The sequence below is a fragment of the Elephas maximus genome, chromosome 1 (genome assembly GCF_024166365.1).
Source record: "Elephas maximus indicus isolate mEleMax1 chromosome 1, mEleMax1 primary haplotype, whole genome shotgun sequence".
Lineage (NCBI taxonomy): Eukaryota > Metazoa > Chordata > Mammalia > Proboscidea > Elephantidae > Elephas > Elephas maximus.
Genome location: NC_064819.1, coordinates 157,401,751 through 157,426,411, shown reverse-complemented (window position 1 = coordinate 157,426,411; position 24,661 = coordinate 157,401,751). Strand labels below are relative to the sequence as shown.

At 33.7% G+C, this 24,661-nt stretch overlaps 1 protein-coding gene across 5 annotated transcripts in view; it reads left to right on the top strand.

The window, feature by feature from the left end:
* The window catches only part of EPHA7 (EPH receptor A7), a 204,434-nt gene extending 180,007 nt beyond the window's left edge, over positions 1 to 24,427 (top strand). For 2 of the 5 annotated variants that reach the window (XM_049897478.1, XM_049897467.1), the window contains exons 10-17: positions 4,458 to 4,571; positions 5,585 to 5,770; positions 6,338 to 6,399; positions 8,014 to 8,223; positions 9,014 to 9,163; positions 17,449 to 17,642; positions 18,654 to 18,809; positions 20,885 to 24,427. In XM_049897478.1, the coding sequence (XP_049753435.1) occupies positions 4,458 to 4,571; positions 5,585 to 5,770; positions 6,338 to 6,399; positions 8,014 to 8,223; positions 9,014 to 9,163; positions 17,449 to 17,642; positions 18,654 to 18,809; positions 20,885 to 20,999 (1,187 nt within the window). In that variant the 3' untranslated portion in view covers positions 21,000 to 24,427. Of the gene's footprint in view, positions 1 to 4,445; positions 4,572 to 5,584; positions 5,771 to 6,337; positions 6,400 to 8,013; positions 8,224 to 9,013; positions 9,164 to 17,448; positions 17,643 to 18,653; positions 18,810 to 20,884 lie in introns of all 5 variants that reach the window. The other 3 variants (XM_049897473.1, XM_049897481.1, XM_049897462.1) reach the window with 2 other exon arrangements.
* The last annotated feature ends 234 nt before the right edge of the window (positions 24,428 to 24,661 follow it).

Sequence of the window (24,661 nt, the reverse complement as noted above, 5' to 3'; positions counted from 1 at the left end):
GGCTTTTCTTTATTATTATATACCCCAACTACTGCAGAAATCTGGTTGTTAGTATTGGCATGAAAAAATTCCTAATGCATTATTCTTGACGTTAAATAATGAGCTCAAAATGTTGATTTAAAGCATTTTGAAGCATATCTAAGATAAGGTTTTTAGAATGAAAATCATGTGAATTAAAAACAAATTCAGAAATGTAATCTCTCATAAGAAATTTTAATGTACCTGCAGGATATCCAGGTGTTTTTCTGTCACAATTTTTCCTTTTGCAAACTTTGCCCAAGTGTTTCATCCCATCATAATAATAATCCATTAAATGTTGCATGTGCCCATGTTCTAGCTAAGAAACTACCTCAAATTAGAAGGCTAGGCCCTTTGTTTCATCTAATAAGTGAAGCTACCATGAAAGACTGAACTGAAGCCTCTTTCTCTTCAGCTACTGTAAATCATCTGTTACTACTAGATATTTCATGGGACATAAATAGTGTGATAATGGGATTCAATCCTGTGAAGTTTTCCTGTGCATATAGATCACCTGATTCTTAAATATTCATTTTAGAGACCATATCCAGTAGAGAGCTTAGAGACCCTAAGAAAATAGATGCCTATCTGCATTAATGTTACTCTTGTTACAAGGTCCAACCCCACCCCAGTGCCCTCGAGTCGATTCCGACTACAAGGTGGATGGCAAATAAAGATGAGAGTCATGCAAGCAAATGTTAACATTACTCCATGCAGGCAAAGTGTAAACCTAACAATCAGTTGATTTCAGAACTAATGATATTCTCACCCAAACTCATTATTCTTATTTTTAATACTTGAAAATACTGAGAACAAATTTATTTATTATTTTTCCTAGTAAGCATAATCTTTATTGATTTTTCTCATGCATGGATACATTTCCTATAAAGGCCATAAAACTAAATCTTTCATTGTCTTATATATCAGATTCTTATGCCAATATCTAAGAAAATATTGTCATGTAAGCATCCTCAAGTCACAAAAATACCTAAGCATCAATTAAGAATTTAAAATCCACTTTAGAATTTCCTCATGATTCTTTAAAAAAAAAAAAACCTTACAATGTCTGGTTTAAAGATACAAATCTTAAATGTTATTTGTTAAATCATTCTTAAGTTTCTTCAATATGTTTTCGTTTGGTGAGTCAACAATTACCTTGACTTTAGTTTTCAAAAGAAAAGTAGTTTAACATAATATATATCCAGACTGAATATGAATTTCCAGAAAAATCCAACTGCTGAAGTCAGGATGGGCCTGTAGGACACAACAAATTAAAGCAGAAGGTATGCTCAGAGGTGGCTTTATCCTGTAGCTCATGAGGTTTAAGCTTCAGGACCCCTCACTTCCACAGGTTCATTCCAAGGCCCTGGGAGGGGCCCCAGCAATTTTTAGGTATTATTAATTGTATATTCTTTTTCTTGAGGATGGTATCCCAAATTAAGATTCAAGCCTCACAAAACTTGGATCCACCTCTAGATATGTGATACTGCCACCCCCTCGGGTTATCTGATACTCCCAAGACAGAGCTTCCTTTTGCTAATTTAATAGTGATTTTCCCTGTGACTAAGCCTCTGTGATGAGAATGCCATAGGTAGTTTATAGCTAGAGGATATACAGAAAAAGTGGAGATTACTTTTTTTTTTCTCTTTCTTACATGAGAGAATATTTTTAACACTTCCCTAGACAGGAAGGAGAAGATCAAAACTTGAATGCCTCAATTCTAGTATATAATGTATGTAGTAAAGTAACATAAGACCCCAGTTCCCAGAATCCCTGATCCTACTCATATGTGAATAATTTGATAGCAAATCATTTAATATTATCTTAATCTCTGTCACTTTCCTTCTCTTTTATTGAATATATCTGAGACATCCCAAAGTTATCAAATACATTTTAGTTTATTTGCTGTTAACTTACAAGCTAATGCAGAAGGTAAATGGAAACTTGGCTCATCCAAAACTTGTAGGATAGCCTTATGCTTAAGTGTCATCACTCAGTTTTAATATTTTGATGCCATTAATTTTTTCACATTTGACATTCGATTTATAATTAGAAAAAATATGGCTGCGTGTATTACTTTCTAGCATAGGTATGATAAGCTTGTTATATATAAACATTTTTCATCTGTAGAGATAAATATCAATCGTGGTTTTAAGATATTGAACTTTTATGAGAAATGTAAATGAAATATTAAAACACAGGGAAGCTCAGCTCTGAAATTTGGATACGCAACAGACTGGAATATTTGGAAATCATGTCAGTGTTTTTCTTATTTTAAAACATCCATTATTTTAAAACAATAATAATAAAGTCCTCTTAATGTATCATATATTGGTAAATGCTTGATATTTTTGAATCATCTTTTTTACAAGGTATATTTTCCTGTCATTTGATGGGAACCAGCCATTTTACTTGATTTTATGACTGTTATCTAAAATACAGAAATACAACATTGTGGTCACCAGCTATTTACAAGTTGGTGTCCTTTTATTCCTTATAGTATCCAGACAATTTTCCTAGGTGCTAAAACACCAGATTGAATTTTTACAGAAACTTGAAAGCAACCATTTAACTAGCTTTTAGAGCGCTGAATTTAATAGAATGTCCAGTCATTTGTATCAGATCTCTCAACCCTCTATGGCCCCAAGTGCTACATCTAAAGATATAAACACAATGGAGGAGTTTAGTGAAGCAATTCCAATTTACATTTTGTTTCCTCCTACCATTTCTTCTAACAATGGCTTTCGAATCCAAGCCGGGCAGTATTTCATGTTTTTATGCCAAAATAGCTCTGGCTTGTCAAAATGTTTTATGACAGCTTGAATAAAGAACCATCAGAGACCCATTTGAGATGCAGAAGGTTACCTCCAATCTAGCTCCCTGATCACAAAATAAAATTTTAAAAAAATGAAAGAAAGAAAGAAAGAGAGAATGAAAAGGGAGAAGATGGCTCATTCTCCATCTGCCTGCCGATCTAGGAGGTTAACCTATTGTTTTTTTCCCTTCTCTCTTTTTCTCTTTCCCCCCTTTTCCCTGTACTCCTTCTCTCTTTTCTCTTCCTATCCCCTCTCTCTTTTCTTCTTGTGTTGTTTTTGTTTTTTTCATGTTCAGCTTTAGTAACAAACGAGCATCTGTCAGTTTTATAAACTGTAACAATAATTGTTTAAGACAATCAATTTTGGACAATCAACTACAACAGAATAAATCAAGATTTTTAAATCCCATTTTCCTTTATACATTCTGCTTCTTTTTGTTTGTTATGTGTTTATTTTAAAAATATATATATAATTTTAATTTGATGTGATGACATAAGCACAGTTAGGCAGCAGTGTAAAAGAAATATATTGTTCTCCGAATAGTAAGATTTAATGAAAAGACTGTTCAGTGGCTTTGTTAAAAACAATAAAGTTTTTTTTTGAGGACGTAGTGTAACTTTTTTCGTTGCATTAATATAACCAAATATATGCTTATCTATCTTATCTTTGTCTTTAACCAAATGATTACATTTGGAATATATTATTGTAATTGAATTTGATTTAAAGTTGACATAGCATTATCTGTTACCTGCATGCTTCTGGGTGCATTCAAAGAAGATTTTGACTTTTAAGATGATTCTATGTTGTTTGGATTTTGACTACCTTTTGTGAGGCATATTGGCTACCTCTTTGTGGCAGTTAAGATCTTCCAGAGCCGTATAACTGAAAGTTTATATAAACCATTCCTCTTTCAAAGTGATGTCATACTTGGTTAGCAGATCCCAGAAATATTGTGAATTTTCTAACTTTACTCTGCACCCTGTATATCTGGCCTCTATTCAAGGTGAAGGTGAAACTGTGTCTTTAGTAGATTTCTCCTTGATTCTGTGATAGCAATCCCTTACATCCTGTATTAATTTTATGTATATGTCAACAATGGTTGGTCTTTATAAAATAAATCAAAAAAATAAGTAAGGTGTCTAAATGTTTTTTAATATTGCTGTCAGTGTAGTAGGTTACCTGTAAATGAAATGTCTTCTTTTCCCAGTGTATTAATTTGATTGATTGACTGACTGATAGATTTACAAATGTGTTTCTAAGTCCATTACAAACCTCGATATGGCTTGAACTATGCCATGATAGCAGTGAATTAAATTAAACCTCCAGTCTGATAAGAGGCATAACAGAGAATTTTGTGGATGTCTTTTGTTGATTTACTGGAAAAGCAGTTTGGTTAGTAACCCATGAGCTGGATCCTATGTTACCTATAGAAGCTTGCAGATAATACCTAGGCGCCAGCACACTGAAGTAGTCTGTTAAAACTACTGTGAATCAGGTGATGTGGAAGCAAGTTCACTGTTCCAAGGAGCACTCTGCATAATGAAATTCCTGGGCTGACTGCACAATAAGTGCTTTGCTTCATCACAGTCATGCTTTCTTACATCATTACAGTTAAATTTCCAGGCACCAAAACCTACATTGACCCTGAAACCTATGAGGACCCAAATAGAGCTGTCCATCAATTCGCCAAGGAGCTAGATGCCTCCTGTATTAAAATTGAGCGTGTGATTGGTGCAGGTAAGGCTGTTGTAGCTTCCTTGTTTGGTTGTTCCTTTTAGACAAGATCGAAAGTCATACATCATAATGACAGGCAAATAATTATACCTCAAGTATAAAATTTTTGCATTTACCTAAACTGTTAGAAGCAGTGAGGCTGTACTTGTTTATGAAATCTTAAGAAAAAAGCAAAAAAGAAGCACGTGGCACAGAGAATCTCTATATATTTGGTTTTCTGTTGGATTTTAAAGATATAGCTCTATTATAAGCTAAGTTCTGCCCTGTTCAATAAATGTCTTGGTATTAAAAAGATCAGAATGTTCCTGAATTTTGCTGGAATATACATTTCCTCCTACTTGACTTACTATCTTCTTGCAAAGCTTTCATATTTTTCTGTTTTTTTTTTTTTTTTCTTGTATTTGTAGTTATGTTAGCTATGGTACTATTTAATTCCATATAGAAAGTTAATATTTATGAATTATTTAAAGAAAATATTATATTTGGTATGTACAATATATTTTCAGAATAATTATACAGTTTTGGATCCAAGTCCCTTAAATTTAGCAGACATGGTGCATATGAATTCCAGACTTTTAAATTTTTTTTTAATTTTACTTCTCAAACCAAAAAAGCAGAAGAAAGATTTAGAATTTGCTTATGTGTTCTAATACTTTAGAAGGTGGTATACAATTATACAGAAACTTTCAAATCTAAATGTTCACTCTGAGTTTTTGTTAATCCAATTAAAAAAAAAAAAGTTTGTGTAGCAGCTCAGTAAAGCTTAATTTCTATGAGTGGGCAAAAATGAATCTTCAAATTTCAATTTCACTTATGCCAGTCTTTTCATAAACAACTTCATTGTGACTGGAAAATAGAATGACCAATCTATAGGAATGTTTTCAATGTAAGTTAGAAAGTTTTGCAAAGTATTTAGGAAAATATTTAAGTACTTTTAAAATTTTAATGCATTTACTTTGACAGAAAAAAAAAATATTTCTGGAATTAAAATATGCCTGCTTGTTCTGTTACTTAAGGAGAATTTGGAGAAGTCTGCAGTGGTCGTCTGAAGCTTCCAGGGAAAAGAGATGTCGCAGTAGCCATAAAAACCCTCAAAGTTGGTTACACAGAAAAACAGAGGAGAGACTTCTTATGTGAAGCAAGCATCATGGGACAATTTGACCACCCAAACGTTGTGCATTTGGAAGGGGTTGTTACAAGAGGTATATATTGGTATATATATTTCATTTAGCAAATGAACTGAGTGAGGGAAAGTAGTGTCATTGCATATATAATACTAATAAAAAACATTATTAACATAATGTTCAAAATGAATTTTATTTTGGTGTATAACCAATTAAAACAATTCCTCTTTTATGCTACCACCTCAGGAAAAAAAATGTATTCAGGATTAGGAGTTGAAGAATAAATCTGATAGGTAGCTTGAGAGATGGATAGATATTTTCATTTAGTTTCAAAGCCGTAAAAGTGATACTGTTTAATCTTTACATTTTATATAGCTTGTCATTTTCTTGGAATATTTTTCACAAAGCTGGAGTCAAAAGAATATCATGGCTTTATTTGTGCGATTTAATTTTTTGAATCACGAACATATTCCATGCAGACTTAATGACTTTTTATGGTTAGCGGCAACACTAGAAACATTGTAACACTCAGATCTCACCCATTGAGTCCTTCAAAAGAACAGTAAGTGTTTTATCTGGGGTAAGAGAGAATAACAGTGATGTTTAGGTGACTGCTTCTAAAATAGCTTTTTTTTTTAATTTTAGGAAAACCAGTCATGATTGTAATAGAATTCATGGAAAATGGAGCCCTAGATGCATTTCTCAGGGCAAGTACCAACCTATCCTCCCATTCTAAATGGATTATACATGCTAACAATATAATTTTCTGAACTTTATTTTTTCAGTGCAAAATGTGAACGTCGTAAACTGTAATAGTTCAGAAAGTCGTCATTTTAAAATTCAGATTAAAAACCAGAGTTCAACAAAGTATTAAACTAGAATCTTTTTTAGCATTGAAGTGATACAATGCAGTTTTTAAGAATGGTTTCTATTTATACCATAACCTGAAGTTGACTACAGAGGATATCAGAAGCCCTATAATATTAACATTTGTATTAGAGTAGCACAGGAATTCTGATAGCACAGTAGTTAAGCACTCAGCTGCTAACTGAAAGGCCGGCGGTTCAAACCCACCAGCCACTTCGTGGGAGAAAGATGCGGCAGTCCAGTTCCGTAAAGATTACAGCCTTAGAAACCCTATGGGGCAGTTCTACTCTGACCGACAGGGTTGCTATGAGTCAAAATCGACTCAACCACAACAGTTTGGTTTGGTATTAGAGTAGCATTTTGTTTTTTCGGTATGAAGAAATCAAGGAACAACAATCTTAAAAAAGTACAGAAGTAATTTAAAGAAGAATAAAAGTGAGGAAGCTGTTCAACATAGGCTCAGTGATCCCAGCCCTGCTCTGTAGTACCTATTATATTGCAGTGTCTAAATATGTAAACGTGCATATTCTTACTCTCAGAGGCCCTTCACCTAAGTGTATGAATATATATCAACATTTTGTAAATAGCAAGGAGAAAATATTCTGAAGAATAATTAAGGCATGCAGAGTTCTCTGACCAAACCTAGAATGATAAATTCAACGCACATTTATAAGAAATTAGGGAATATTTTATTACTGCATCACTGTATTAGGCATAACTATTAGCTCTCTGGAGGAAAGCATTACCTAGGAAGTTCATCAACTCAAACCAAGGTGCTTCATGTAATACAGTTGTAATTCAATTAGAAAAATATGTGGGTTATAAATAGTAAAACAAAGTTCTCAACCCCATTTGCTATTCTACTTTAGAGAATCTTTGTTGAAAGTAATATTCCTACCAATAGCAAAACAAAGAAAGAAAAGGTAAAAAAAAATGAAAACAAAGTCAGTCACTATTAATCATTTTTACCTCTTTGTTTTGTTTCTCTTCATTTTTCTTCAAATATTTTTTTCCTTTTCATTTCTTTTACTCTTTGGAAAAGAAAAAATATATTAATAAATGCATATTCATTCTTTATATATATATATTTTAGATTATTTATATAACATTTTTGGCATGAGAGGAAAACACTTAGCTACTAGGAATATTTTTGAATATTCCATTCCCAAACTTTGACTTAAGTATTAGCATATATTTTTTGGACTTCAATAATCTCAAATGATTGTTAATATTAATAACACATTAATGTAAATAACTAAATGATTACCAAAACTATGTATTATTTTTCTATCAGTTAAATCAGCTTCTATTATATTATTTTACATCTATTTTATATAGAAAATTAATAATTCCTGTTATATAATAATAAATGACTAGCATGCATACATTATTTTAATAGTGATTGTCCCTTTCAGAATATAGTTAACCAGAGTTTTGTCTTAATCTTCCTGCAGAAACATGATGGGCAATTTACAGTCATTCAGTTAGTAGGAATGCTGAGAGGAATTGCTGCTGGAATGAGATATTTGGCCGATATGGGATACGTTCACAGGGACCTTGCAGCTCGCAATATTCTTGTCAACAGCAATCTAGTTTGTAAAGTGTCAGATTTTGGCCTATCCCGGGTTATAGAGGATGATCCAGAAGCTGTCTATACAACTACTGTAAGAAAAAGTCTATTAGTTTCCCTTTTCGTGTTCCTGAGATTTTCCTACAAGAAAGCAGGTCTTAATAATGCACAGCTAAACAGGAGAAAAGTGGCAAACCGACCTCAGCTTTGTGTCACCATTGTCATTTCCCTTTGGAAGAATAATTGTTATTATTGCCATCTACATATACGCTGGAGGAGAAGTAATGTTGCAGTGGTAACATGCTTATATCATATTGTGATTTTCATATAAATAGGGGATAGTCATATAAAATAACATCTAGTTTTGTTTTTTGTTTTAGTTTTTTGGATATTCCATTCCCAGACTTTGACTTAAAACTTAGCATATTCTTTTGGACCTAATACTTGAGTAATATAACACTAATAATTGTAACAGAAAAATATAACCAATGTTAATAAAGATTTAAAAAGAATATTAACAATATTCATATCATAACTTTTGTGAAACTAGAGAGAAGGTATATAACTGACATTTTATTTAAATACCCCACATTTCATTCAGTTTTACTAATAGCTACTTACCTTAGTCATTGTCTTTTGACTAGACTCTTGCCCTAAGATCACGTAGGTCACATTAAATTGAGTTGCCTTACAAATGAAAGCTTGTAATGAGATCAATAAATATTTAGCAACTTTAAATACACTTAGAGCGATTCAAGGTGGATAGACCTGATACTGAATTGCCAAGCAAATATACAGATGTTAAACTGTAGCTTTCTAGTATTGCCATAAATGTTGTATAAATTATTATACACATTTAAAATGTCAATGTCTTTTTGTAACAGGGTGGAAAAATTCCAGTAAGGTGGACTGCACCAGAAGCCATCCAATACCGGAAATTCACATCAGCCAGTGATGTATGGAGCTATGGAATAGTCATGTGGGAAGTTATGTCTTATGGAGAGAGACCTTACTGGGACATGTCAAATCAAGATGTAAGTGTTACACTAGCTAAACAACAACAACAAAAAGGATTTTGTACATTAATGTACATTATTATCGGAACACGTAGGTAATGGCTCATAAAAAAGAAATTTTAATAGAATTTTAAAACATAGTTGCTTAGTTTTCTGTTTATTATAAAGAGAACCTCACATTATTGTTTCTATTAATATTATTGGTTTTCATTTTGAAGAATTGTATTCCCCCCTTTTTTTTTTACTTAAATTCTGTGGACGAGTAAAAGCCTATAAAGGCATCTCCTTCTTAATAAAGGTACTGACGCTGTGCTTGCACAGCTGTAGTGGGAGTCACATGAGTAAAAGGATCACTCGCGGAGGAGAGTGAAGGGAAGCTGTGTTTTGTTTTGTCTTCGAAGCTTTTTTTTTTCTTTTTCTTTATAATTTTCTGAGAAGGTCTATTTAAATGATCTATTGTTGATTGGTTTGATTAAATTTTAACTTCATGAGGAATCTCGCCTGTATTGTCAATATCAGTTACGTGTTTGATACTGATATTTTGGAATGTAAACATAGTGGGGGTATCACTGAAAATTCCTAAAAGAAAAGAAATAAAACCCCAAACCAATCCCACTGCTGTTGATTCCGAATCATAGCAATCCTATAAAAGAAATAGTATTTATTAAACGTGTACTTAGTTGCCATGAGGGCACGCTGAGATATAAAACATGAGATATAAAACCCTTTGAGAGAAGCAAGTGAATATTTGCTCCAATTATGTTGAATTATATGAAATTGCCATTTTTGTAGGTAAGCATTCAAATACTGGAAAATTCATATAGTCCAACCTATTGAAAATGTGACTACGATATAGATAAAAATAGAAGTGTAAAATCTAGAAAAGTACCCTGAATTTGAACTGGAAATCTGGAGAAGGCCTTGGTTTATAGCTCATTAATTAGAAAAAGTCTTCTAAGGGAGCACACTGGACAGTCCAAAAACAAGGCTTAGTGAAGTACCCCCCCCAAAAAAACAAAAAACCCAAACCCACTGCCATCGAGTTGTTCTGATTCATAGTAACTAAGGCTGTAAATCTCTAAATCTCTACAGAAGCAGACTGAATTTTCGGTTAGCAGTCAATTGCTGTAACCACTGTGCCACCAGGGCTCCTTAAAGTGAACTGTACGGGGGACTAATCAGATAGGTTCAGTTTCCTATAACAGAGAATGTGTATATTGCTAGTAATTAGAAGTGAAGATATGGCCAGGGAAAATTGAACAAAGACTCTTTTGAAAGAGTTTAGAAATGATACAAATGCAAGTTCTTAAAGAATAAAGTTTTATAAAAAAGTAGTGCTTGAGGAAAAGTCTGTATTGCCATTTAGAAGAAGGATGTGAGTAGCAAACTTCTGGAGTCATTAACTCTTAAGGTACTATAAACATGCACAGCAATAGAAGCTGATTGAAATAAAGTTAGTTTTCAAAAACAGATCATGAGAATTGTTATATTAAATCAGTATCTTTGTTTTAATTTCAGAATTTTCCACATTAAGTTCCTATAGCTCTTAAAACTTGTAAATAGTTATTTTTAGAAAGCTGAAGTCAGACTGTTCATATTTGGCTGGAAAGGTTATTTTAGGTACCTTTTCCTACAGGTTTCTCCATTTAACTGAAAAGATCGCAGACTGAAAAGGGGGAGCTTTCAAATCACTTAAATCATTTGGTGTTTGGAATTGAGTGATGACATGAAACTTTGTTTTTTTTGTTTTTGTTTATCAAAGATAAAAGTCTAAATGATAAGGCAGGTTGGCAGAGGCAGAGTTGTTAATATCTGACAGGTCTCAGTGTCAAAGATTTCATGGACTGTCAAAATGTGGGCAAACAAATCCTTGGGGCAGAGAAAGAGAAATATTTACATTCCCTAGACACTTGGTAGATTTTTGTTTCTTTTGACACCTTCCTTCTGTACTAGATTCAAACGTAAAGGGACTGAAATGAATATAAGATGACTTAAATTCAAAGTTCACTAAACTTCAAAAGACGAATAATGGAAAACAATTATCTTTAACTCTAATTTTAGAAATTCTCTAAATATTTGTTCATTTTTCTTGAAAATGAATTATTATAAATATAGAATTAGTGTATCAAGAATTAATACTTTTTACTAATCAAATTGTTGCATCTATAGTAAAGTTTAGTTTGGACCTAGAACATTTAGTACCATTTTTCATTTTCCTTTTTTAAATGTTGACGGTCTCAATTAATTATTTAAAGTTGGACACAAGTTTGTATAGTAGTAAGAGGTTATCTACGCAGTTCAGTTTGTACAGTAAACTTGATATTAATACTTCCTTTATGGAATAATATTCATTATATTATGCTGTTTGTGTGCTATATGAGCAATTATATGTTTACTCTAATATCCAAATGAAGAGAAACTTGAATAATTCAAGATAAATCCAATCTGAGATAAAATTCTCCAGATAAAAAGTTTTTCGACCTGGAATCTTTGGCAGGAATTCATGGAGAGAGTAAGAGATCTATGAACGTCGTGATATATATATATATAGGAACTGTTGTGGATATGTGAATATATTGTATTTTTCTGTGAAGTTATCCTTATATATCATATTTTCAATGGTATATATTTGAAAAATATTATCTTGTTTGATTTATTACGTGGAACGATTCATTCTGCATCGTTCAAATTCAGTTGCTAGAATTTGTCAGGGAATTTAAAAAGCCCACAAATTTTAAATGCCTTAGATTTTAAAAGACTCTTCATAAGATACCATGAAAACAAGGTGTAAATTGATGGCTATGTTTCTAAGCAACTCCACAGAGCTCCATGCTGACTACTGAATAAGGTGAGGGTTCTGTGATCACTAAAGAAATGGAAAAGGTATAGAAGTCGATGAGTCGGATAGTTGCCAGTGCTAGAAACAAGGTGAGTCATTTAACTAGGATACTTTAGCTGTGCTGTGGATGGGGCTGTGAGCAAGGAGAACTTGAGAAAAAGTTATATGATTTTGAAGGGTGACACCCATGTTCAAGAAGGTTATCACTTGATTAATACTTGAATGAACATTTATTGGTATTATCATGTGCCTGTAACTTTCTTGAGTTCTAACTGCAATGAAAGGCTATTTAAAATCTAGTTATTTACTATGAAAATTAAAAGGCTGAGCTTTCTAAATAAATTTCCAACTTTTATTCTTCTGCACAATCTGCAGGAAATTGGTGGCCTTTCAAAGAAAAAAATTATTTAAATGCAGTGAAACCTAATAGAATATGCAGGAGTTGAAAGTACTTATATTTGTCTTTCACAGCAACTGTGTTTTAGTTGAATTTATATATTGATTAGTATAAATAAAATTTTTACCCTCAAGTTCTGAAATTTTGAAATTCTTATATATGTATGTATATATACACACACACATAAACATATGCACTAATTTTTTTTTGTTTATAGTATACAATCAAGTTATTTCTTCTTACTTTATGCTAAGCCAAAGGATTGTTAATTTTATGAGTAGGTAGTCAACCGCTAATGGAGAGGTTGGTGGTTCAAACTCATCAGCCACTCCTTGGTAGAAAGATGTGGCAGTCAGCTTCTGTAAAGGTTACAGCCTTGGAAACCCTATGAGGCAGTTCTACTCTGCTCTATGTGGTCACTATAAGTTGGAATCAACTTGACAGTGAGGTTATGACCATACACCCAAACCCAAACCCATTGCTGTAAAGTCAATTCCAACTTAGAGCGACTATAGGACAGTGTAGAGCTGCCACCATAGGGCTTCCAGGCTGCAATCTTTACAGGCTCACACTGCCACATTTTTCTGCCAAGGATTGATTGGTAGGTTCAAACCACTGACCTTTCAGATACTGGCCCAGCATTTAACCACTGTGCTACCAGGGCTCCTCGTAGTCATAAGGATGGTGAAAAATTAAAGCTTCCATAAAGATATGGCACCAGATAATCACTTTAATTGGTATGTTAGAAGTCATTTGAAAGCTTTGAAAATATAATATGCTTATAATTAATTTTCAACTAAATTATGAGTCCTTGATTTTTTCTTTTAAAAGTCACCACTTATGTATGACTTTGTATTTTTTTTCATATTACGATTAAAAAGTTTTTTTTTGGATAAAATTTTTCCACAATTCCATAAGTAGAATCCAAAATATTTATTTAACTGTATAACATGTGAGTCAAATATTTTGAAATTAATAAAGTCAAAACAGGCATTGAGCAGAGAACAGAAATCAACCATATTATATTCCATTTTGAGTTATTACAGACCCATTTTCATGGGGTTTTACGCTCCTTTTTTCTCTTAGTCACAGTGGTCATAATATTGTAAACATTTTTCAGTGAGCAACTTTTTTTTATTTCTAATTTCCTTCACAGCATATACCAGGGAAGTGGTCCCTATTGTCTCCCACAGGCCTTTAAAAAAAAAATAATGTAATTTACCCTAGCCACTTCCTACTTCTCTAGGAACTATCTAGTATTAGAATTGCTTACAACAGTTTTTTTTTTTTTTTTCTTTGCTGACTTTTATTAGAATACTAAAGCCAGATCTGAACAAGCAAATCTAAGGCTTCTGGTAATTTAGCAATAAAAGATATATTTTAACTGAATTCTGCAAATAATTACATAATGCTCTAAGAAATATAAATTTGGCCATCTTACCTGTGTACCTTGTTGTTTCTAGGAATATATAACTCTTTGCAGAGAATACTTTTTATTTCCCAATTGTAAATATAGTGCCTTGTTTATAGCATGTACCCTGTGGTCAGATAAATCCTGTTTCCTCTACTAACAACTTGTTATGTTGGCCCTTTGCTTAACTTCTCTGCACCTCAGATTCTTTATCTCTAGAATCAATGTAATAAAGATACGTATCTAACAAAATTTTTGAGAAGATTATATGAGATAATTCTTTTTTAAAACAGTGTCATACAGTAAATATTCAATAAATAGTTATTTGATTGTTAGTTGTTTCTTTAACAGGTAAGTTGTTTTTTTTTTTTTTTTTCTGGCTAGCTAACTAAATAAAAACTACATAACAATGAGGATGAGTTTGTACCCAAATTGCCTCTATCAATTGGTTTATCCTCAATGAGTTGTTCTTGTTACTAGCTGCTGTTGAGTCTCCCCAGCTCAATGGGGATCCCGTGCATACACTGCTGCCTGGTCTTATGCAGTCACAGTGCAACTGTCGTGATCTCTAGGGTTTCCACTGGCTGATTTTTGGAAGTAAATGGTCAGGCCTTTCTTCCTAGTCCATCTTAGTCTGGAAGTTCCACTGAAACCTGTTTGGCATCATAGCAACCCACCAGCCTCCACTGACAGACTGATAGGTGGTATGTGTTCTATAGAGTCTTAGGAGTCCCCAGTATAACTATTGTTTGTGCCACTGTGGGTGTAATTATTTGTGGGAACTTTAGGTTCCCAAAGTCCATTACCATCCAGAACATCTTTTAATTTAAATGCTACAATTTGCTGCTGCTCCTTTAAAACTAACCACTGTATCTTAGAGAGGAGTCCCTGGGTAGCGTAAACAATTAAGCTCTCGACTACTAGCCAAAAGCTTGCCGGCTAGAACCCACCCAGAGGTGCCTCTGGAGACAGGCCTGGCAATCTCCTTCTGAAAGGTCACAGCCATGAAAACCCTGTGGAGCAGTTCTACTCGGCATACATGGAGTGGCCATAAGTGGGAATCAACTCAATAGCAGCTAACAACAATATATCATAAAGAACTTGAAGTTTCGTTTTATACTGAGATAATTGTTTCTCTCTGCTATAACAAAAAAAAAAAATCATCAAATTACTGTAATACAATTAAACAACTGCAGAGATTCCTTGACTCTTTCATTCCTTTAAGAGTCATTTAGTGGTACTATTCTTTGCTCATAAAAGAGCCCTGGTTGCCCAGTGGTTTAAAGCTCAGGCTGCTAACCAAAAGGTTGGTAGTTTGAATCCACCAGCCTCTCCTTGGAAGTCCTATGGGATAGTTCTACTGTGTTCTATAGGGTCACTATGAGTCGGAATCCAATCCATGGCAACAGGTTTTTTTTTCCCCTTAAGGCTAAAGTTTTGTTTGTTTTTTTTCTGTAATGTTAGTCAAAGTAAATAATTGCAGAAACACTACATAGTATGAGAGACTTTGTGAAGACTTAACTATGGGATGATGACTCTGTTGTGTGTGTGCGTGTGGGGTATATGGTATTTTAATATTTAGGAAGTAGAATCATCAAAAAGTGATGACTAATTGTGGTATATGAGACAGAGATTCTGGGACTGCTCACGACTTTCTGACTGGGATGACTAGTAGGCTGGTAGTGCCATTTATTGAAATAGTAAATGTAAAAGGCTTGGTGGAAGGTGATAAATTGTGTTAGATATGTAGAGTATGAGGTAGCTATGGAAAATCCAAGTGAAGATATCTAGCAGACTAATGGATATACAACCTAGAGGTCAGGAGAGAGTTTGGGCAGAGGATTTTATACTTACAATTCTTTTCAAAAATTACTGTGATTAAGTTCATCAATTTACCTTTTAAAATTTGTCAATTTGTATATGTAGGTTTTACTTAAAGAATAAAGTGGACTCCAGTTTTTTTTTTTGTCTTATATAAAAGATTTTTGCTAAAAATTATTGATGCCAACCACTTTATTCCATTCCTTCACTATCCTTTTACATTTAGTGTGCTATCCTTTAGTGTCAGGTTGCATCTTAAAGGTATGTTCCCCTAAAATATTAGGCTCATCAACATTTCTTAAAGCCAGCTTTTGTCTGCCTATACCTACTTTTGGCCTTATTTTCTTAAAAAACTCAAGGTTATTTTTTTTTCTTCTTTTAACATTTCTACTAATATATGTCAGTGTCACCAAAAAAAAAAAAAAAAAAAACAGAAAAAAAGGTGCCTTTGAATCAATTCTGAGTCATGGTGATCCCATGTGTTACAGAGTAGAACTGCTCCATAGTTTTCTTGGCTGTAATCTTTACAGAAGCAGATTGCCAGGCCTTTCCTTCACAGTGCCACTGGGTAGGTTCAAACCACCAGCTACCTTTAAGGTAGTAATCAAACACAAACCACTTGTACCACCCAGGGGCCTCTAGTTAGTGTCATAAGATTTGTTAATTCCCTTTGGAGACTATTTTAATGTTTTACAAGCCCTTCTTATTTGTGCTGTTTGCTTCCTGCTCTTTTCTCCATGCTGCTCAGATTTGTAACAATTTCTGATTTTTAAGACACTTTTTTTGAAAAAGCCAAGTCTGAGTGATAAGTAATTTTCATACTTTCTGGTTATCATGTAACAATGTTTATGGGTCCCTATTTTTTATTTTTCATTAACATTCAAAGCTTGATATAAATAGTATTTTCGACTTTTATTAGATATGAGTAGGTGGCGTAGTGGTTAAGTGCTACGGCTGCTAACCCAAGGGTCGGCAGTTCAAATCTGCCGGGCGCTCCTTGGAAACTCTATGGGGCAGTTCTACTCTGTCCTGTAGGGTCGCTGTGAGTCGGAATCGACTCGATGGCACTGGATTCTGGGTTGGGTATGCTGGTAAAGTTTAACAACGATCTCTGTGAGTAGGAAACCCCGATTTATAGCTTTTGTCAATTTTCCGGAGTAACCTGCCTCCCCCACCACTGATGAATTATTTCAGTCTGCCAGTGTGAGATCCCTGAAGGTGGAGATTGAAAGGGGTACGGTTGCCGCTCAAGCACAGTACAAGCTGGCTCCGGTAACCCACTCTGCCTCACAACACCAGGTGCTGAGTTTCAGATTGTTTAACAGAATAACGGGATTGGTAATGTCTTCTGTCCTAGTACATTCCTGTATTTTGATTTCCTCTTAAAATGTGTTATCTGAAATAACTCAGCAAAAAATGGATCTTTTTTGGCTCATTTTGCATAAATCAGACTTCCTTTCTCAACTTGAAGAATTTTTAAATTTAGGGGCAAATATGTACACTCACAACTATATACAAGTAAAATATTTCCATAACATGTTCCATTTTGAAAACCTCTGGGATGGCATTAAACATTTTTCCATCTCTTCCACCCCAGGTGAACTTAATTGCTGCTCTCTATTGCTGAATTAACTAGAAAATGTCATCATATCCTGTATTTCAGGTGCCCCTTAATAACATCTTTAATATTCATAGATGTTTTGGAAAAAAGTAAGTCTTTTGCAAAGCAGTGTGCCTCACTCATACCTAGATGAATCATTTTGCCTACTGGGTGATTAATTTTATTATAATTGAACCTCAGTCAGTAATACTTTTAATGTCCTTTTGGCTATTAGGTTATAAAAGCAATAGAAGAAGGTTATCGTTTACCAGCACCCATGGACTGCCCAGCTGGCCTTCACCAGCTGATGCTGGATTGTTGGCAAAAGGAGCGCGCTGAAAGGCCAAAGTTTGAACAGATAGTTGGAATTCTAGACAAAATGATTCGAAATCCAAATAGTCTGAAAACACCCCTGGGAACTTGTAGTAGGTAAGAAATACTAAGGAAATGAAATTTAGCTCCTCAGCCTCACTCCAATGGAAAATTGATATTTGTGTTAAATTATTAAATCTATATTAAATTTATTGTATTTACGGAATGCTTTATTTTTTTTTTTTTATTTTTAGATGGTTTAGCTTAATTTTAGTGTTTAAAGAGAATCTATTCTTATCCCCCCTCTTTTTTTCCTTAAAAATTATAATCAGTATTACTGACTGCCATTGCTTAGAAAATTTTGTAAACTGGATTTTTGTGATAAGGTAGCATTTCAAGTTTTCTGACCAATGGCATTATTTTATGGGTTTTTATTACTGTTGCCCTACTTTTCTGTTATATACATATTATCTGTATTATTGTTCAGCCATAAATTATTCAGTAAAGTGGTTCTATGAAGATAAAAGTTATCAGAAGTAATTCAATACACAATAGAATTTTTAAATTTGTGAGCATTACAGTCAGAAACTTTCCATTCATTTCTTAACCTTAGCTTACTCTATTGTGATGCATATTATTAGTTACTCAGTTTCAACTGCCAGGTAATCATGACACACTGGTCTCTATTAGTAATAAATTAGGTACTTGAAGTGTATTAACTTGTGTGTACCATCAGTACAGCTTGTACAGTGTTCTCAACAGCACCCTCATGACCCAAACAAGGTAGTGCACAGCCAAGTTTGCTTCCTCTGCTCCAGTTACCCTTAGCAGCGCATATGAATAAATATTTACTGATTACAAATATTGTCTGTTGTACTTTAAAAAGTACAAGGAAAACACAATCTGAGGGGCAACAAATCTAAGTAAAACACATATTTGGGAGTTTATAGTTATTGGGCAACCTCTATGATTTAGGTTTTTATTAGCATATCTGTTTATTTGTTATTGTATAAATCAATTAAAATATCTAAATTTTATTCTTTTAAACCATTAATTTTGTACGGGCCAGGGCATTCTTTCCTTGGTAGTTTATGAAAATATTTGTTTTTCTGTTTCATTCTTATCTAGGCCAATAAGCCCTCTTCTGGATCAAAACACTCCTGACTTCACTACCTTTTGTTCAGTTGGAGAATGGCTGCAAGCTATTAAGATGGAAAGATATAAAGATAACTTCACAGCAGCTGGCTACAACTCCCTTGAATCAGTTGCTAGGATGACTATTGAGTAAGCTTGAAATTATATTTAAGAATTTATTAGGTACAATACAAGCTTTATACATCCACTCATCTTCCATTACAGGGATATAAGCCACAAAATCAAGAATAAAAGTAGCTCTTTGATGAGTGCTTACTATGTGCTGGGGATTATGCTAAACACATATTTTGAATATACATTAATTGTCTTTAACCCTTAAGGCAACAATTTTATTAAGTTGATAGTTTTATACACATTTTACAAATGAAGAGGCTAAGGCTCATAGAATTTAAATATTTTCCTGAAGGTGACTCAACTAGTAAGTGGCAACTAACGTGCCTTCATATCCAGTTTTCTAAACACTACCCAGTGGCACTCCCTCTGTCATTCACCCACTGCATCATTTAGGTTCCTGTTCCCTGGAGAATTTTATCCGTTGCATGGGAGGATTTCTTCTACCATGCTTTTATCAGACATTAAAAATCTCAAACTTCCATGCCCAATACCTAAATGCACTAGTTCCCCCAATATATTGACCTTTTGAAGTAGCCAAAGGAAATTGAATTTAATTAACTTGTTAAATGTTTAACTTACTTTTTAGAGGGTGTGTGATTGATTCCATTTTTTTGTTTAACCTTGAAAATGACCTGATAAAATAATTTTGAAATTGCCCTGAACTGGAACTTAGTCAGGAGTCCCTGGGTGATACAGAAAGTTAAGTGTTCAAATACTAACCAAAATGTTAGTGGTTCAAACCCACCCAGAGGCACCTCCAAAGAAAGGCCTGGCAGTCTGCTTCTGAAAGGTCACAGCCATTGGAAGCCGTATGGAGCAGTTCTGCTCTGCACACATGGGATTGCCATGAGTTGGAATTGGTTCAAAGGCAGTGATATTTTTTTCCCTCTTTTTTATTAGTGGGATCCTCCTCGTTTACTCTCGTAAGAGGGGTTTCACAGTTTATAAATGAGAAGACCAGATATTCTTTCATGTGAGGAAAAGACATGTGCATGAATTTAAACATTTGCATACTCTCTTGTTCTGTTTTCTGCTAGTCACCATGGGGGTGGATCTGGCGTAATTACACCTGGATCCCCGAAGCAATCTATACCTTGGGAAAACTGTGTTTCTCAAGGTCCTATTAGCCCGCATCTATGAAATACTATGGGACACTAAACACCAAACCCGATACCACAGAGCCAATTCCAGCTCACGGTGACCCCGTGTACGCAGCGTAGAGCTGCCTTCCCCAGGGTTTGCGATGGCTGTGAACCTTCGGAAGCAGGTTACCAGACTTCTTCTGAGGCGCCTCTGGGTGGGCTCTAATGTCAGCCTTCGGGTTAATAGCTGTGTGCATAACAGCTTGTGCCACCAAGGGGCTTCTGTAGGACTCTACTGTTGCTATATTTTAGCTGCTTGTAAATAAATAACTAAGCTCAATCTTTGTGTTTATAAAAATAAAATAGAAAAAAATGTACTTACATCAAATTTAAGCTGCTAAACATAGGTATTATATATTTAAAAAATATTATTTATCTGACAGTCAAATGACTGAGTTAACTGGATTAAATATACAGCCAGCAATGTGTTTAGAATTACCACATGATAATTAAACTCAATGAAAAAATTTTGTATGATTATTGATGGTTCTCCATCTTTCTACTATATCCTAGCAAATGTTTCCATTCATATTATATACTGTTTCTCCATTTAAAAATTTTAAACCCCAATTATTTTCAAGAACACAGCATTTAGAATGAACTTTCTCAGCCTTAAAAACCAAAAAAAAAAAAAAAACCAAGCCCATTGCTGTTGAGTTGATTCCGATTCATAGCGTATTTAAGAGTAATGTTAAAACATTAGTAACTTCTTGCATAAAATTTCAAATCAGTTTAAAAACAACTGATAATGGCAAATTGAGAACCAGTGAGGCCTTTTACAGAAAAGAATAATGATGCAAGTTGCCAGTCTGACCCACTGCAGTAATATGGTCATTAATACCCAAGAAGGATGAATAGTAATAAGATAAACAGATTCTTAGAGTCGGTGGCAGTTTAATGCAATATAAATGCTTGGTAATTAATAAGAATCTTATTTGTCTTTCTCAGGGATGTGATGAGTTTAGGGATCACACTGGTTGGCCATCAAAAGAAAATCATGGGCAGCATTCAGACTATGAGAGCACAAATGCTACATTTACATGGAACTGGCATCCAAGTGTGATAAGCATTTCTCCCTTATGAGGGAGATTATGGACTGCGAGAGAACAGTACTGGCCTTCAGTATATGCATAGAATGCTGCTAGAAGACAGTTGATGTCCTGGGTCCTTCCTAGAGTGAAAAGAAGATTTAAGAAGCACCTATAGACTTGAACTCCTAAGTGCCACCAGAATCTATAAAAAAAGGGAATTTAGGATCCACCACTGGTGGCCAGGAAAACAGCAGTGACAATAAACAAAGTACTACCTGAAAAACATCCAAACACCTTGAGCTCTCTAACCTCCTTTTTATCTTATAGACTTTTTAAAGTGTACATAAAGAATTTAAGAAAGAATATATTTGTCAAATAAAATCATGATCTTATTGTTAAAATCAATGAACTATTTTCCTTAAATATGTGATTTCACACTATTCCTTTTTAAAATCATTTGTGTTTATTCTTCATAAGGACTTTGTTTTAGAAAGTTGTTTATAGCTTTGGAACTTTTTAGTGTTAAATCTATGACACGTTACTACACTGGGTACCTTTGAAAGAATCTCACATAAAAGAAAATTAGCATGACTGAAGATATACTTCTATCAGAACATTGGTATCCTTTTTGTGCCATTTTATTCTGTTTAATCAGTGCTGTTTTGATATTTTTGCTAATTGGCAAGATAGTCAAGAAAATGCAAGTTGCCAAGAGCTCTGATTTTTTTAATAATTCCTTTTTTTAATAGATCAGACAACACATTTTCTTTTCAATGAAAAAAAAAGCAATAATGATCCATAAATACTATAAGGCACTTTTAATGGATTGTTTATAGAGTGATTTTACTAGACAGAATTTAATAATTAAAAAAAAAAACTCAAATTGTAGTTTATGACTATTTAAAATAAAAAGATGATGCACTTCATCTAAAGAATGTTGGTAAAAGCAAGTCTCTGAAAGCAAGAACTATCCAGTGTTATCTAAAATATAATCTGAGCACATAAAGATTTTTTCAATATCGTGACATTAGGAAATTTAGGAGAAGTAGTTGACATATATTTTATATCCTACTCTGTTTAATGCAGTCCAAACACGAAAGAAAATAATTGTTTTATATTAGAACTCTGGAGCACGATAAAAGGGGCAGTTCACAATTTTCACCTTTCAAAACAAATTTGCTGCGAAGAATATCACCACTGCAGTTTAAAAAAAAAAAAAAAAAAAACTTTCATTTGTGAACACTGATGCAAGAACGCTGTTAAACAAAAGAACTCTCATTACCACGTAAGGAAGAGGTGAAGGACCTGGCTTGTTTTGTTTCTTCCATTTATTTATTAAACCATTATTATTTGATTACTGTGTTAGAATTTCATAAGCAATAATTAAATGTGTCTTTATAGATATTACAGGAATGTATACATATTTTGAGTAATGCTTTCAGAAGTTCTGAAAATCATGAACTACCCCAGAATTGAACTCTTGTACTTCCAAAGAAAATTGGGCTGTTTATAATGATTTTAATAGAGAAAGATCCCAGGGATCGGTCCCAATTGGTCTTGTTTGATAATGTGGGCATCCACAAACAAACAAATAACAGAAACAAAATCTGTAAATGTTCCTTTGTAAAACTTGTAAATTTTATTTATACTGTCTTGTTTTGTACACACATTTCTCCGTAGTGGGCTCTGAATACATTGAAAATGCACTATATTTTTCTATTTTACTTGCAGAGCATCACAAAAGGACAGGTATTTTCAGTGCTACATAATGTGTTTTCCCACATTTAGGACCAAAGATGGCTATAGAAAAACTCAAATGGATTGCTTCCCAAACCCCTCCCCAACCCCCAACCCCCCCTTTTTTTCTTTTAAATTACTGTACAGTGTTATTTGATAGTTTAATTTATTTTTCGATTGACTAGAAAAATCATTTTAATTTCACTAAAATGTTTTTTGTCCCTAAGGAAAATAATCTGTAAAAATAATTTTAATTAGCATAATACAGTCACATAGACACTTCCATTTGTAATCTTTGTAATAGACTGTAAATATATTTTTGGAACTATAACACAATGTGCTTGAGGGTTATTTTTCAGTGTCTGCAGTGTATACAAAGTGTTTATACTAAGTACAGCACTTTACAATTCGAATCAGTAGCATTGGCCTTTGTGAGAATGAGTGAAAGAGTCTGAGTGAGTGTTCTTAATTCCGTTTGGATTCTAGACTCACTAATAACGAAGTTCTTTTCTTGTTCATAGCTTAAGGTGCTTATTTTTTCTATTAAAATTAAATTAACAAAAAGCCATTCTAGAAATAGAAGACATAGTATGGTACATGCAAACGGTGTCTTTCCTGCTTTTTTCTAGCACTAGATTTATAGTTGAGTCGTCTTTCTTGAGTAGAAGGGCAGAATAAAAGTTTTTTTTGAGTTTTTTTTCAAAAATAACTTTTTTCTTCAGCAATATACCTCATCTGCCTTAAATTTTTTACAGCTCTTTACAGGGAAAGGGGAGAAGGGATGGGAAAGACACACAGCACAATAGGAAGTGTATGACTGCATCACTCTCGTTTGTAGGTTTCTTTTCCCAGTCAACACTATGATTTTGAATTACAGGTATGTGAAACGAATATTTAGAGAAAACGAATTAACCTAGTCATGCTGATTGTAATACTCTCTTCCAGAAAGAGACGAAATGGTATAATGATAAGAATGTACAACTTGCACCTTGAAGTCTTTTTTGATAAATTAGTGCTCAGGGGAGGAAAGGTAGAGAAAGCGAACGTCAAAAATAGAATTCCAAAATTATAAAAATGCAAAAGGGAATGGCCTCCTTGCTTTAATAGAGCCACCTTTTATAGAACGCTGTCTTCACACTTGACTTGTGTTTTACATTCAGTACTGAAATAAAAGAACTGTTTTATTACACCTGAATCTAACATTTTCTGAGCAATTGACCTGGGCCTTGTTTACTAGAACTGGTGGTTTATGCTTGTCAGAGCACTATTAGTTAAATCATATTGTATACTTATGTAATCTACATTAGCTAGTACTATTTAGGACTATATTTTAATCGCTCCTCTTATCCGTGTTTTTAAGACAATTAAAATGGTGTATTTCACCTCTCTTTTTTATTTAGGTAATGCTGATATTCTCCCTTTTGTTTCCTGAGTAGCCTAAGACTGTGCTACTCACTGATGTGCATGTTCAAATAAATTACTGATGTGTATTTTTTGCTATATGTGGAGAACTCATGGGGAACGTGGGGGTGAGATGTGCTTTTTCTTGGTTGAATTTGTCCCTCCTTGCCTAAGACTTACTACAGGGGTCATCCTTTTCTAAGGACAAACTGCTTTTGAACAGTGTCTTCAATGTATCAAGCACAAATAACTTTCTTCAACACAAATCATAAGTCTCTTTTTACCAGCCTAAAATAATAAACGAGTCTATTAGACCATGTAAAGAAAATCCTGTCTCTAATCATTGTCAGATTCCTTTATGTCCCTATGCATTCTTTGTCTTGCACAATATCATGAGAAGAGATATTCAGAGTAAATATGTTATTGAAACATATCAGTGAACCATTCAGAATACAAATAAAATTAATAGTCTTTACCTCCCCTCACGCACACTGACTTAATTCCACTTTTGTTATTATGAAATAACAAGTTAAGGCTATGTCTTCAAAGAGCCATT